The 14,574-nt window shown below is 48.1% G+C and overlaps 1 protein-coding gene across 4 annotated transcripts; it reads left to right on the top strand.

Annotated features, from left to right (window-relative positions):
- The first annotated feature begins 369 nt into the window (after positions 1-369).
- TRAPPC3 (trafficking protein particle complex 3) lies at positions 370-12,647 on the top strand. Of its 4 annotated transcripts, none has more exons than XM_003891589.3 (5): positions 370-542; positions 9,081-9,178; positions 9,428-9,527; positions 11,249-11,431; positions 11,898-12,647. In XM_003891589.3, exons 1-5 carry the CDS (start codon positions 501-503, stop codon positions 12,015-12,017), a joined length of 543 nt encoding a protein of 180 aa, XP_003891638.1. In that variant the 5' UTR covers positions 370-500; the 3' UTR covers positions 12,018-12,647. The 4 variants fall into 4 exon arrangements, with proteins under 4 accessions (XP_003891638.1, XP_003891640.1, XP_009203091.1 ...); XM_003891591.3 differs by having other exon boundaries at positions 9,404-9,527; XM_009204820.2 differs by having other exon boundaries at positions 382-802.
- The last annotated feature ends 1,927 nt before the right edge of the window (positions 12,648-14,574 follow it).

Genomic DNA, 14,574 nt, shown 5'->3' with positions numbered 1-14,574 from the left:
AGCTTCTGGAGCTGAATCGCAACAGCGGAAGAAGCTAGCTCGAAAGAGGGACTTTCCAAGACCAACCCTGGCGAGAGAGGAATTTGTGGAGCATCATCTCTGAGCCGGGCGCGGGGGGGAGGGAGTCCGGGGGAACCGTGTGGATTGCCCAGGATTACCGAAGGCTGCGGACGCCACCCAGTGGCTGGGATGCTGTCCAGGGCGAGCTGAGCTCTACCAGGCAGGCGCGCGCGGAGCACTCCGGGAGTGGTAGTTGACTGCGTTAAGAGGCGGTGCTGCCAAAGAGGCTATTGGGTGTTGTAGTCCGACGTTTGTTGGGCGGGAGTTACCCTCGTCGGCCGGACCACGAGTCCCGTGGTGCCCCGCGGCAGGCCGCGCAGGCGCAGTGAGTCAGTGCCGGTCAGTCCCTTGGGCTGAGGGGCAGCGGTTAGGCGGGAGGCGTCTGCAGGGGTCGCCGAGCTAACCCTTGGCTAGGAGAGTGGGGCGGGGCGGCCGGCACCATGTCCAGGCAGGCGAACCGTGGCACCGAGAGCAAGAAAATGGTAACTTGGAGCGCGTGACCTCGGCGGGCGGGGCGAAATTGAGGCATACAGGGAAGGGGCCCGGCCCCGAGCGCGAGGCGCGTTTGGAAAAGGGCCCTTTTGTGAGCTCTGGCGGGGGAAGCCTCTTGCTGGATCACTCCGGGGCGTCCCAGGCAGGTTAGGGGACCGTCGGAGAAGTTCCGCGGAGGAGACCTCTTTCCCGTGGAGACCCCGCCCCCAAGGCCTGAGTGCCGCTGTGTCCTAAGCCAACAACGACGACGGTAATAAATACCAGTAACTGCCACTTACTGCTCTCTTACTGTGTGTTAGGCACCGGGCCACGCACGTTACATGCATTCCAGTATCTCAGTTAATCTGCAGAGTAGCCCGTATCAGATAGATAACATGATTGCCGTTTTTACAGCTTGGAGAGCTTACGTAATTTGCTCACATTTACACCTGGAAAGTTAGGACTTGGACCCGTGTTTAACTCCAAAGCTAATGCTTCATACTGTTAGGCTATACTCTTAGGCTATAGTGACTCGCACTGTGGCGTGGGTATTGTGAGAGATGTTCAGTTACTGGTCATGCCAGAAAGGAACGTTTTATTCAATGAAATAAGAGATGGGCCAGAGTAAGCAGTGAGTGGTGCGCTTTATGGAGTGGGTGGCTCCCTTCTTTCCCGGGGAATAGTTGGACACCATATGGTCCTATAAAGTTGGACTAGGGGCTGGGGCTGCAGACTTAGGTCATTTTTCATTTTTTCTCCCCCGTCCCATCCCCAGACGAAGTCTCTCTCTCTCACCCAGGCTGTAGTGCGGTGGCACTAACTTGGCTCACTGCAACCTGCCAGGTTCAAGCAGTTCTCCTGCCTCAGCCTCCCGAGTAGCTGGGATTACAGGTGCCCACGACCACGCCTGGTTAATTTTTGTATTTTTAGTAGAGATGGGGTTTCACCATGTTGGCCAGGCTGGTCTCGAACTCCTGACCTCAGGTGATCCGCCTTCCTCGGCCTCCCAAAGTGCTGGGATTACAGGCGTGAGCCACCTCGCCCAGCCAATTTTTGTATTTTTAGTTGAGATGGGGTTTCACCATATTGGCCAGCCTGGTCTCGAACTCGTGGTGATCTGCCTGCCTGTTCGGACTCCCAGAGTGCTGGGATTACAGGGTGAGCCACCGCGCCGGCCAAAAGATGAGAATATTTTGTTAGGAAACAATGTCAGGTTAGGGGAAACACATGGACCTTGATTGGAATTCTGACTTGATAGATCTTCAATTTCTTTATCTATAAAATGGGGATAGTAACGTCTACCTAATATTACATGGGGTGGTGTAAAATGTGAGGGGTGTGGTAAATGTTTCCTTCTCCTTTTCCTGTGAGATGAGCAGAGGTCTTCCTGGTTAGTTTTCGTAGTTTGCTCTCATTTTATCCATTTTTTAAACCTGAAATCAATATTGAAATCTTTTAACAAAAACCTGCAGACTCTACCCCCAACTCCCAGTATTCTTTGTTTCAGTGAAGTAAGGTAATTAGGGAGGGGCAGCAGCATACTCCTGCCCTCAAGGCTCTTGGAACTCCCTTCCTCTAGATAGTCACCTGGCCCACTCCTGGCTTCATTCATAGTTACTTACATGTCACCTCCTTTGAGAGACCTTTCCTCCTGGTTACCTAATTCTCTAACCTCTAACTCTATGCTGATTGTCTTCATAGCACTGTTTAATTTTAAATTTTAATATGATTTACCCAGGCTGGAGTGCAGTGGCATGATCGGGGCTCATCCAGCCTGACCTCCAGAGTTCAAGCAATCCTCCCACCTCAGCCTCCCAAGTAGCTGGTACTATAGGTGTGCACCACCATGCCTGGCTAATGTTTTTTGTTTTTTGTTTTTTATTTTTTTAGCTAGGGGTCTCCCTGTGTTGCTCTGGTTGGTCTCGAGGTCTCAAACTTCTAGGTTCAAGCAATCCCTCCAGCTCCGCCTTACAAATTACTGGGATTGCATTTGTGTTCCATTTAAGCTTTCCAAGACCTAAATTGTTTTGTTTTGTGTTTTGAGACAGTCTTGCTCTGTCACCTAGGCTGGAGTGCAGTGGCCCGATCTCAGCTCACTGCAACCTCCACCTCCCAGGTTCAAAAGATTCTCCTGCCTCAGCCTCCCAAATAGCTAGGATTACAGGCACCCACCACTACGCCTGGCTGAGTTTTGTATTCCTAGGTTGGTCTCAAACTCCTGACCTCAAGTGATCTGCCCACCTCAGCCTCTCAAATTGCTGGGATTACAGGTCTGAGCCACTGCACCCAGCCTTCTTTTTTAGCATTGATTTATTAAAATGAAAGTACACTCCACGAAGCAGGAGCAGGATTGAGCAAACGGCTCAAGAGCCACCTAAATTGTTAATATGCCCAAGTAACTAGATTTTAGTCTGTGCAAACAGAAACAGCCCTTTTGTCCAATAAACTTTTCCTCAGCCCCAACTATATGCAGAGCTCTGTGCTAGATGCTGTGGGAGATGCAAGGATGAAGTCCTAGTCCCTAACTTTGAGAAGCACATACTCTGTGAGGGAGACAGAAATGTATACCATATATACTGTGTATCTTCTAGCAGTGGAAAAATGAAAAGAAATGTATGCCATACAGAGGTATAGTACCGGCTGCACCTGAGTTCTAGTTTCACCACTTACTTGCTGTGTTACCTTGGGCAAGTTTGTTCATTATTCTAGCATCAGCTTCGTCATCTTTTTTTTTTTTTTTTTTTAAATAAAGGAAGTAGGCCGGGTGCGGTGGCTCATGCCTGTAACCCAGCACTTTGGGAGGCTGAGGCGTATGGATCACGAGGTCAAGAGACTCGAGACCATCCTGGCCAACATGGTGAAACACTGTCTCTACTAAAAATAGACAAATTAGCTGGGTGTGGTGGCACACACCTGTAGTTCCAGCTACTCGGGAGGCTGAGGAAGGAGAATGGTGTGAACCTGGGAGGTGGAGCTCGCAGGGAGCCAAGATGGCGCCACTGCGCTCCAGCCTGGGCAACAGAGCGAGACTCTGTCTCCAAAAAAAAAAACAACCTCCTTAAGGAGATTTGACATTTTGTTTGGGGCACTGACTGGAAGAAAGGCCTCCTGAAAACTGTCAAGTGGTGTCTCACCTGAGTGTAGAGCTGGTTTCATTTACTTTGTTCATGTTGTACCTGAAGTAGTTGGAGATCATGTTAGCATAGCTGCTATAAATCCTGTGGTTTCTTGTCTGCAAAGCACATTCAAGTCCATTATCTTACTAGATCCTACCAACAGCCCTGTGAATGGCATGGCAGATTTTACTGTTTTACTGTTACTTTTTTTGAGTTAGAAGATTGAGGCTTAGCCCAGTGAATTGATTTACCTAAGTATTCACAGCTGTTAAGCAGCAAGTCCAGACTCCGAATCAGGCTTTCAGGATCTTGCTGTGTCGTCTAGGCTGGAATGCAGTGGTGTAATCACAGTTCACTGCAGCCTTGACTTCTTAGGCTCAAGCCATCCTCTCACCTCAGCCTCCTGAGTAGCTGGGACTACAGGCATGGGCCACCACATCCAGCTAATTTGTTCTATTTTTTTTTTTTTTGAGAGGGAGTCTTGCGCTGTCGCCCAGGCTGGAGTGCTGTGGCCGGATCTCAGCTCACTGCAAGCTCCGCCTCCCGGGTTTGCGCCATTCTCCTGCCTCAGCCTCCCGAGTAGCTGGGACGACAGGCGCTCACCACCTCGCCCGGCTATTTTTTTGTATTTTTTAGTAGAGACGGGGTTTCACTGTGTTAGTCAGGATGGTCTCGATCTCCTGACCTCGTGATCCGCCCGTCTCGGCCTCCCAAAGTGCTGGGATTACAGGCTTGAACCACTGCGCCCGGCCAATTTGTTCTATTTTTTTAAAGATGGGTTCTCATTGTGTTTCCTAGGCTAGTCTCAAACTCCTGGGCTCAGGTGACCACTTCTGACCCCTGCCTCGGCCTCCTAAAGTGCTGGGATTATAGGCATGAGCCACCATGCCCAGCCAGAAAGTTGTTTATATTAATTCAAAATCTCTTTCTTTCCTTATTACTTGCCCTCCTTTTTTTTTTTCTGAGACAGGGTCTAACTCTTGTCTCCCAGGCTGAAGTGCAGTGGCGCGATCTTGGCTCACCGTAATCTCCGCCTCCTGGGTTCAAGCAATTCTCCTGCCACAGCCTCCTAAGTAGCTGGGATTACAGGCGCCTGCCACCACGCCCGGCTAATTTTTGTAGTTTTAGTAGAGAATGGGTTTCACCGTGTTGGCCAGGCTGGTCTCAAACTCCAGACCTCAGGTGATCTGTCCGCCTCGGCCTCCCAAAGTGCTGTACTTGCCCTCCTTGAACCTAGTTCAGGGTGCTCTCTAGCACCACACCACATGGAACCAGTTTAAGAATAAAAATAAGCATGTATTTCTTGAGTACCTGCTGTGCAGTGGGTGCTCCACAAACATCATTATCTGATTGGAATTTTGCTGGAATTGCACAGTAACTCTGAAAGGCAGGTAACATTGTCACCATTTTACAGATGGGAAAAACTAATGTTCAGGAAGGTTAAGCAGCAGCTTAGGATAACAAAGCTTTTTACAGGATAAATGCTCAACTATAAGAAGGCTGTTGAGTTTCAGTTATTTAACCTGTCATCTGTTAAATGGGGATGAATAATATTTGTGCCGCTAGACTCTCATGGTTGTTAAGAGAAACTGTTACCAAAATAGATGTGTTGGCTGGGCACGGTGGCTCACGCCTGTAATCCCAGCACTTTGGGAGGCTGAGGCGGGCGGATCACGAGGTCAGGAGATCGAGACCATCCTGGCTAACACGGTGAAACCCTGCCTCTACTAAAAATACAAAAAATTAGCCAGGCGTGGTGGTGGGCACCTGCAGTCCCAGCTACTCAGGAGGCTGAGGCAGAAGAACGGCATGAACTCAGGAGGCGGAGCTTGCAGTGAGCTGAGATCATGCCACTGCACCCCAGCCTGGGCGACAGAGCGAGACTCTGTCTCAAAAATAGATGTGTTGCAGAAGATATTCATGTTTCTGGTGGTAGCGGAGATGTGGTGCTTATGTTCAGTGAAGAGATTGGGCTGGTTGACGTTTATGATCCCATGAGAACTTTTGTTTTAAAGGTCACAAGGGCTGAAAACCCAGATCTTCCGACTCTGCAACCTCCTGTCACTTATCTGATTTCCTCTTCTGTTCTCTCTTGCTTACTCGTCTCTAATGCCAAGAGTCTCCCGCTGTTTCTCAAACACACCAGGCATACTTCTACCTCAGAATCTTTAGAAATAGTGCCTAGAATTTTTTTAGACCAGATATCTATCCAGATATCTTCATGGCTTACCAAATACTACCTTAGTGAGGCCTTCCCTGATTATTCTATTAAAATTAACCACCCCCCAACACACACACACACACACATACGTACACACATAAATACCCCCAATCTGTTTTTGTGCTTTATTTTTCTCCATAGCACCTATCACCGTTTGGCAAATCATGTATTTTATTTGGCTTTGTTGTCTCTTCCCCTCCTGTTAGATAGCCTGGTACACAGTAAATGTTGAATGAATGATTTGTTTTCATTATACCATAGCCCACTCCTATTTTATTTGTTTATATTTATATTTATTTTTATTTTTTGAGACAGGGTCTCACTCTTTTACCTAGGCGGGAGTACAGTGGTGCAATTACAGTTCATTGCAGGCTTGACGTCCCAGGCTCAAGCCATCCTCCCCCTCAGCCTCCCAAGTAGCTGAGACAATAGGCATCCACGACCATGCTTGGCTAATTTTTTAAAATTTTTGTCAAGTTGGGGGGTCTCACTATTTGCCCAGGCTGGTCTCAAATCCCTGGGCTCAAGTGATCCTCCCGCCTCAGCCTCCCAAAGTGCCGGAATTACCAGTGTGAGCCAGCACACCTGGCCCTCCCTTCCATTTTTAAAGCATAAAGGCCTTTAAGTTATACATTTATGTCACTCACGGTTCCACAGAGGCTTGGTTCGTAATTGAAGATGAAGATAGACTTGCAAATCAAGAGAGGGTATGGAGAGCCTAACTTAGGGATCCCATTCCCAGATCCCAGGTATATTGATTCCATGACCACCAGCAGATCTGTCCAGGACCTTGATTTTTCTTATTGGTAAATAGGAGGTAGCTGCATGTATAAGGTGCTTGATAAGATCATGATTTGCTTGTCACTTGGCATCATGGTGGCCTGAGGCTCTTGGAGTCTCCATCCAAGGGCTCATTAATAATGGAATGAAAGCTCTCCTGATTTAATGCAGTGGTGCCAATTCTCTGGACTGGTAACTGCTGGATTGTTTCCATCCATTCATGCCCAAACCATTCTAGTGCCAAGCCCTTGACTTTACTAAAAAAATCCTTCCCCTCCTTAACAGCTTCCCCTTAATTGCCATATTTGGTAAATAGTCTCTTGGAGATACTGATCTGACTGTTTAGTTGAGTTCAAAGGGCCTCCTGATCCTGAAACTTACTTTCTTTGACTCTAGTACTGCTAAGTTTTTTGGGTATTTTTTTTTCCTCCTGTTTTTCTTTTTATTGAGTAGGGCTTATTAATATTGCAGTTGTGGGGAAGAGTGGATAGGTTGACCTCTGGCTTGGAAACCTTTGATTTTTTTCCTCCCCAAATTACTTATTTCAATAATTAGCTGTTTGTCTTTGGGCACATTCTTTTTGTTTTGTTTTGTTTTGTTTTGTTTTGTTTTGTTTTTTTGGAGACAGAGTCTCGCTCTGTTGCCCGGGCTGGAGTGCAGTGCTGTGATCTCAGCTCACTGCAAGCTCCGCCTCCCGGGTTTACGCCATTCTCCTGCCTCAGCCTCCCGAGTAGCTGGACTACAGGCACCTGCTACCTCGCCTGGCTAGTTTTTTGTATTTTTTAGTAGAGACGGGGTTTCACTGTGTTAGCCAGGATGGTCTCGATCTCCTGACCTCGTGATCCACCTGTCTCAACCTCCCAAAGTTCTGGGATTACAGGCTTGAGCCACCGTGCCCGGCCCTTGGGCACATTCTTTAACCATTCTGGGTCTCAGTTTCCTCATCTCTAAAGTGGGATTAATTCTTGCCTTTCCTAGATTACTGTGTTATCATGGGATAGATAATGAGATACAAGTAGAATGCAGTATTTAAGCAAAAGGCATTCAAATTGTTATTCTTGTAATGCCCCCATCATCAGGTCATGGGGATGGCATGAGGAGCATTGGGTTCTGAGAGCCTGGGCTTTTATATTTCTTACACTTTCTTCCCCAGAAAACTTGAAGAGAGGAAGCTTCTTTGCTTCGAATCTGACAAGGTTCTTTGCTTCAAATCTGACAAGCCTCCATTCAGAAGGAAGTCAGTGGGTGGTTATCCTGATTTTTCAGCCTTATTTCTGAGTTAATCCATTGGTCCAGATGTGCTGTTAATATGTTTCTTGCTTTAACCCTGATAATACCTTTCACCCTGCCTGCTGCTTTCATTCTGTGGTCTTGGTATTTGTCACTCATTTCACCTTCTACATTGATTTCTTGGTAGATAGGTGACAGAATTTTTTTTTTTTTTTTGAGACGGAGTCTCGCTCTGTCGCCCAGGCTGCAGTGCAGTGGTGCGATTTCGGCTCACTGCAAGCTCTGCCTCCCGGGTTCACGCCATTCTCCTGCCTCAGCCTCCCGAGTAGCTGGAACTACAGGTGCCCGCCACCACGCCCAGCTAATTTTTTGTATTTTTAGTAGAGACGGGGTTTCACCGTGTTAGCCAGGATGGTCTTAGTCTCCTGACCTTGTCATCTGCCCGCCTCGGCCTCCCAAAGTGCTGGTATTGCAAGCATGAGCCACTGCTCCCAGCCCCAGAATTCTTCATCTGAGAAAGGGTTTCTGTGATTTTAGCTGCTATTGTAATAGGAACCAGTTGATTCTGAAGAGTCACCTCTTTTCCTGGAAATATTTTAGCTGTGCGTTAAGAGGAACATTCTTTTCTCCCATGCTGGTGACTTTGGAAAGGGGTTGTCATCAGGGTGATGAACTTGATCTGGGACTTCCTTCCTTCCCCATAGACTGGGCCCCGGGTCCTCTGTTTCTCCTGGGAGGGGCCTTGGGAGTGCAGTTTACTCTAGGCCAGGACATTCTAAGACATGTGGAAGCCATTGGTCACATCTGCCAGCCACAGAGATGAGTTTGTAAATGTCTGTTTCAGTGTTTCACAGCTTCTAGTGAATGACTGTTGCTCCCATACCAGATTCTGGTGACCTGACCTGAGGTTTGACAGCTGTGGTGGAGACTTGGGTTGACTGAAGCCTACCTTGGTGTGTTGGAAGAGTGATTGCTTAGTGCGTGAGGTGCCTTTTACAGCCCATTTTGCAGTAGTTCTGGCTGCAGCCCTGCCACTTTGACCTTGTGGGCCAGATTTTCTGGCTCCTCCGTTGGGATGATGTTCTTTTCCTCTAGACACACTTAGAGGGAATCCTGACAGTTGCATCAAGGCTGATACAGACTCTCACCACACTTTCTCTTTTGTGCTACTTGGTCCCAACTGCCTTTTGAATCTCTTTTAGAGCTCTGAGCTCTTCACCCTGACCTATGGTGCTCTGGTCACCCAGCTATGCAAGGACTATGAAAATGATGAAGATGTGAATAAACAGCTGGACAAAATGTGAGTGAGCTCCTTCACAGGAGAGACAGAAATGGGGCCTCCCAGCACATTGAGTCTACATTGTCCTTTAGAGCTTAAAACAGGGTTCTCTGTCTTTCTCAGCCAACATTTTGGGTACATTTCTCACTAAACTCATTTACTGGGATGTTTTTGAGATTATCCCCATTTTCCCTTTACTACCAACAACCTTATGTTCAAACAAAAGACATTTAGACTCCATCATAGTCTCTTCTCTAACTTCCTTCCCAGGGGCTTTAACATTGGAGTCCGGCTAATTGAAGATTTCTTGGCTCGGTCAAATGTCGGGAGGTGCCATGACTTTCGGGAAACTGCGGATGTCATTGCCAAGGTCATTATTCTGGGCCACCTGTCCATGCTGAAGAATTGCTGCTGGAAGGCACTGCTTACCACTCTTTCTAGCTCCCTTAGAGAGCCTTTAATCTCCCAAAAGACTGGCTAGGCAGCTCTTTGGGTCAAAAAAGCGTTCCAGGTCATTAAGGAATAGCATAGATTATTTAATCCCCGTGGATTAAAGCCCCACTGAAATAAAAGCCTGAGCTTTTCCACTGTGAAGGTGTAGCAGAGTAGCATGGGGGCAAAGAATACAGACTTGATCGGGCATGGTAGCTCATGCCTGTAATCCCAGCACTTTGGGAGGCCAAGGCGGGTGGTTCATGAGGTCAGGAGTTCAAGACCAGTCTGGCCAAAATGGTGAAACCCCGTCTCTACTAAAAATACAAAAATTTGCTGGGCGTGGTGGCAGGTGCCTGTAATCCCAGCTACTCGGGAGGCTGAGGCAGAGAATTGCTTGAACCCAGGAGCTGGAGGTTGTAGTGAGCCAAAATCAGGTCACTGCACTCAAGTCTGGGTGACAGAGCGAGACTCCGTCTCAAAAAAAAAAAAAAAAAAGAATACAGACTCACAAACCTGGCTTCAGTACTTACTAGTTATGTGTTTTTAGGTAAGTTATTTTAAATTTCTTTAATTACCAGTGACCTCATCTTTTTTTTTTTTTTTTTTTGAGACTGAGTCTCGCTCTTGTTGCCTGGACTAGAGTGCAATGGCATGATCTCGGCTCACCGCAACCTCCGCCCCCTGGGTTCAAGCAATTCTCCTGGCTCAGCCTCCCGAGTAGCTGGGATTACAGGCATGCACCACCATGCCTGGCTAATTTTAATTTTGTATTTTGGGTAGAGACAGGGTTTCGCCGTGTTGGTCAGGCTGGTGTCGAACTTCCAGCCTCAGGTGATCTGCCCACCTTGGCCTCCCAGAGTACTGGGATTACAGGCATGAACCACCGTACCTGGCACCAGTTACCTAATCTTTAACGTGAAGAAAATAAGAGCTACCCACAGGGCTGTTTTAAGGCGTAAATCAATAATGGACATGAACATTTAGGTTAAATGCTAGTGTTTAGCATAGTGTTGTGCATATAGTAAATGTTTACTATTACTAGTGTTAGTGCTGTCTGTTACAGTATTAATAAATGACATAGCACCCATAACTTTGTGGTGTCAGTTACCTGAAGGTGGTCTTTCTGTTGTAAGCTTGCTGGCCATACCCAAATCCTAAAGAGGATTGACAGTGGAGAGAGCTTTGTGAGAGTTTGGAATTAGGAGGGCGGATAGGGTAGGACTTTTTCTCTGCCCAGTAATGTGTTTTCACTTTTAAGAAGGTACATTCAGGGAGCACAGACAGAGGACAGGGAAGTGGGTTAGGGGCCTCTGCACTCAGGCAGCCACGGTGTCGGAAGACTAGTGCTCCCTTCCACTGAGAAGTACAGGCAGACAGTGAGTGAGTTGTTGCTTACTTGTATGATGCCTAAGAAAGAAAAATATTTTTGGGAAAACAAAATAAAGCGACAGCCAAAATTGTATGATGCCGTGAAGGAGAGGGGTGCAGCATCACGTACAGATGCTTCTCCTTTGTTGCCCTGAGTGTCCAAAGCATCATCTTGCGGAGGCCACAGGTTTGTTCCTGAGCCACTTCCCCTTTGCCAGTTCTGTCACCTTCCCAGTGGTACAGTTCCTGCTGCTCTTCCCTAAAGCGCTGTTTTGTGTCCCCTGACAGGTGGCGTTCAAGATGTACTTGGGCATCACTCCAAGCATTACTAATTGGAGCCCAGCTGGTGATGAATTCTCCCTCATTTTGGAAAATAACCCCTTGGTGGACTTTGTGGAACTTCCTGATAACCACTCATCCCTTATTTATTCCAATCTCTTGTGTGGGGTATTGCGGGGAGCTTTGGAGATGGTGAGTGCAGCTCTTTATCTTCTGGGACACCTGAAATGCAATAGGGACTTGATAAATGAATGAATGAAAGAGAGAAAATTCAGGGCTTTGGCTCACCCCAGCACTTTACTGTCTAAGATGGTGAGTCTGCTGAGGTAGGATCCAAGTTGGACATCTTTACATGGTGATGCTCCTCCATACCAGGCTGGAAGGTGGTGCTGTCAGTCCCCAAAGCCCAGGAACATCCATTCTCAGATAGGCTTATTTGGTGACAGTCTCTTTCTTGGGTATTCTTTGCTAAGTTTCTCCTTAAGGGTTGGAGCCATTGTCTTATGCAACAGAACATTGGCGCTGTCAATCCTGTCCTTGTGGGAAACCAGCCTCGCTTTTTTGGCTGCCGTGGATGAGTCAGTTATGCCCCATCCCCACTGGTTCCCTAGAGGCCGTGGCCAGGCAGTTACCCCTTCATTTTCTCCCTATCCCCCAGGTCCAGATGGCTGTGGAGGCAAAGTTTGTCCAGGACACCCTGAAAGGAGACGGTGTGACAGAAATCCGGATGAGATTCATCAGGCGGATTGAGGACAATCTTCCAGCTGGAGAGGAGTAACCATCCCTAGGACTCGAGGATAGCCAGCAGAAGCACTGTTGGAATCAGCAGGCCTCTGTGCTCCCTCTGCCCTCCAGAACTCAGTGACTCTTGAACATGGATGTTACATATTCTTATAACCTGTTTCCATTCTCCATTCAAATAAAGAGCAGACTGTGGTACAGTCCATTTACCCCATGTGTGCACATTCAGGAGTGACAGTCTCTGCTCCCTTTCCCTTGAGAGGAGCCAGATGTAATCACCCTTTGTTGGACTAGAAAGAGCTCAAACCTTTTACATTCCTGTTTGAATTTTTCCAAAGCAAAACCCACTTTGACCCCATTAAGAGGCAAGCCTGGCACAGCTATCCCTGGGCCTTTAAAAAGCCATTTGCCTCAAATGGCTGTAGGGTTGTGGGGTGGAGGGAGGAAGGGCTGGGAGGGAGTGGGGAGGAGCTGCTAGCTGTAGTGTGACACACTGTAGTGCTTGCAGGAAAGGAGCCAGTCATGCCGGAAACACTGACTTCTGGGAAGCCACCCAGCTCTCATTCCTCCCTGCTGTTCGGAGGCAACATCTCCTCTTTTTACAGAGGGCACATCCTTTTTTCTTACAAATTCTTCAATAAAGACACATTCTTGAGTGAAATCCCAATCATGTCCTGTTTTCTTTCTGCTCATCCCCAGGTGTTTTGTTACAATGGTGTGAGGCGACCAGGTAGGTTCATGGGCCCTGTCTGTGTTTGACTTGGTTTAGCAGTGGCTTCTCTCCAGAGATGAGAGAGTCTGGGAAACCTGGGAGCCAGTATAAGCAACTGAAGCCCCTTCCGAGTCGCTTTTGGCTCTAGTGTGTGCAGCAAAATCTAGAAGCAGACCATTATTCCAGACGCACCTAAAATGAACTGTCCAGGGCACTTGGCCACCAAGTTGGAAGGTTTGGCTAGAAAGGCCATGTAGACCCTGTTGTTGGGGTGCCATTTATTGAGTGCTTACCACTTGAAATACACTACTGAACAGTTTGCATGCATTAGCCAGCTCACAAGAATTCCATTTTTAGAGTGGAGGCCACAAGTTGCCCAGGTCATACAGTGAGTAAGTGGAAAAGCTAGGGTTCAAAGCTGGGCCAAAGGGCAAAACCCATGCTCTTAATGAAGATTCTCTTTTACTGCCAGGTTAGCACTGTGGGGGAAAAGGGAACAGGCCCACAGCTCCCTCTCCCAGGCTTAGAGAGCTTGAAATAGCTTTTAAAGGGAGGAAGCAAGAGATTGTGTCAGGCTGTATTTGGTAGCACTGCTTAGGGATAGCCTAAGGCCCTGAGGTTTAGACACTCAGGTTGTTGGAAGGAAATGGGGTCCCAGGCCTTGCCTGAAGTCTGTGTGCAGGCCTGAGATGGGGGGAGCCAGTTTTTGATGCATTGTGCTTGAGATGTGGTTTGGTTGTGCAAGGGAAGGACCAGGGTTTTCAGAACCACTGAGAGGGGCAGTTTGCACAGGACTTACCTGCTCTAGCTGGATTAGGCCACCAAGGAGGGATGGTCAGTTTCATGTCTCCAAATATAGGGACATCCTCTGAGCCTCTTTATGTCCCCCTCCATATTATAATTTGGGGTCCCAGGGCAGTGACTCAATTTTGGTCAACTGTGTCAGCACTCGGTGTGGGTCTCAGTCCGGTCACAATGGAGTCTGAATGAATGAAAGAGATTAAGGGAATGAATGTTGGGGCCCAGATGTGGAAAGCTTTATGTAGTGTCTGGACCCTGCCAAAAAAAGTCAGCCGCACCGCCCTTTCCCTTCTCCAGGGGGACCCTCGCCCTTCCTCTCCTCTGGGTACCACAGCCTACTTTTGAGCAGCGGTTTGTATGCTGTGAGGTTTTAGATATTTCCTTTCCCAACGTTAAACTTGGGCAACATTACAGGATTAGGGAGCTGTGGAAACAAAGCTCCCTTAGTGACTTTTCCCAGTTACAGCCCCACGACTGGGGCTGAGGGAAGGAAAGAGCTGGAGACTGCAGAAGTATTTGGAGCATGCAATCCCCAGCAAACTAACTTCCTGGTCCCCACCCATGTCGTTGATTGGTTGTAGATTACACATCCCTCTCTTACTATGACTATGAGGCTGAGACAGCCCCCTAGGCTAGGCCATTCCCTCCCAGCAAGATGGGGCAGGTGAGCCTGGCTATATGGGAGAGGCTGACTGATGAGGATTTTGGGGGAGTTCTGGAGCTGGGTGGTTGATGCTGGTGGCCTTCGGGCCTGGGGCTGGCTGGGTGGAGCTCTAAGGAAAGGTCTCGGTCTTCAGCCTTTGGCCACCAGGGGTCTCCAAACCACCACTGTACTGTCCCAGAAAGTGACCATTGGACCCCTGGTTTTCAGAATTTGCTAGAAGATGCACCTGATGGAGCAAATCTTAGAGGCTGACCGGAGACTGGAAGTGCTCCCACTCCAATCAGCCCTACAGGACCTGAAAGCAAAGCTCACATATAGCTGCCAGGCTAAGCGCCTGCCTACTGGAGCCAGGGCATTGGAAGAGAGCATTGGCCAAGGATGTCTGGTCACATACATACTTCAAACTCTCATGCTGGC

Source organism: Papio anubis, chromosome 1, assembly GCF_008728515.1.
Source record: "Papio anubis isolate 15944 chromosome 1, Panubis1.0, whole genome shotgun sequence".
NCBI classification, from domain to species: Eukaryota; Metazoa; Chordata; class Mammalia; order Primates; family Cercopithecidae; genus Papio; species Papio anubis.
The sequence above is the reverse complement of the archived record's forward strand: the minus strand, read 5'-3'. Positions and strand labels throughout refer to the sequence as shown.

Bases quoted from the DNA above. Each gene is read 5' to 3' on its own strand.
- TRAPPC3 (XM_003891591.3), top strand. From the start codon at position 501: ATGTCCAGGCAGGCGAACCGTGGCACCGAGAGCAAGAAAATG. The intron at 543-9,080 runs GTAACTTGGAGC...AATCTCTTTTAG, and splicing joins GCACCGAGAGCAAGAAAATG to AGCTCTGAGCTCTTCACCCT. The intron at 11,432-11,897 runs GTGAGTGCAGCT...CCTATCCCCCAG, and splicing joins TGCGGGGAGCTTTGGAGATG to GTCCAGATGGCTGTGGAGGC.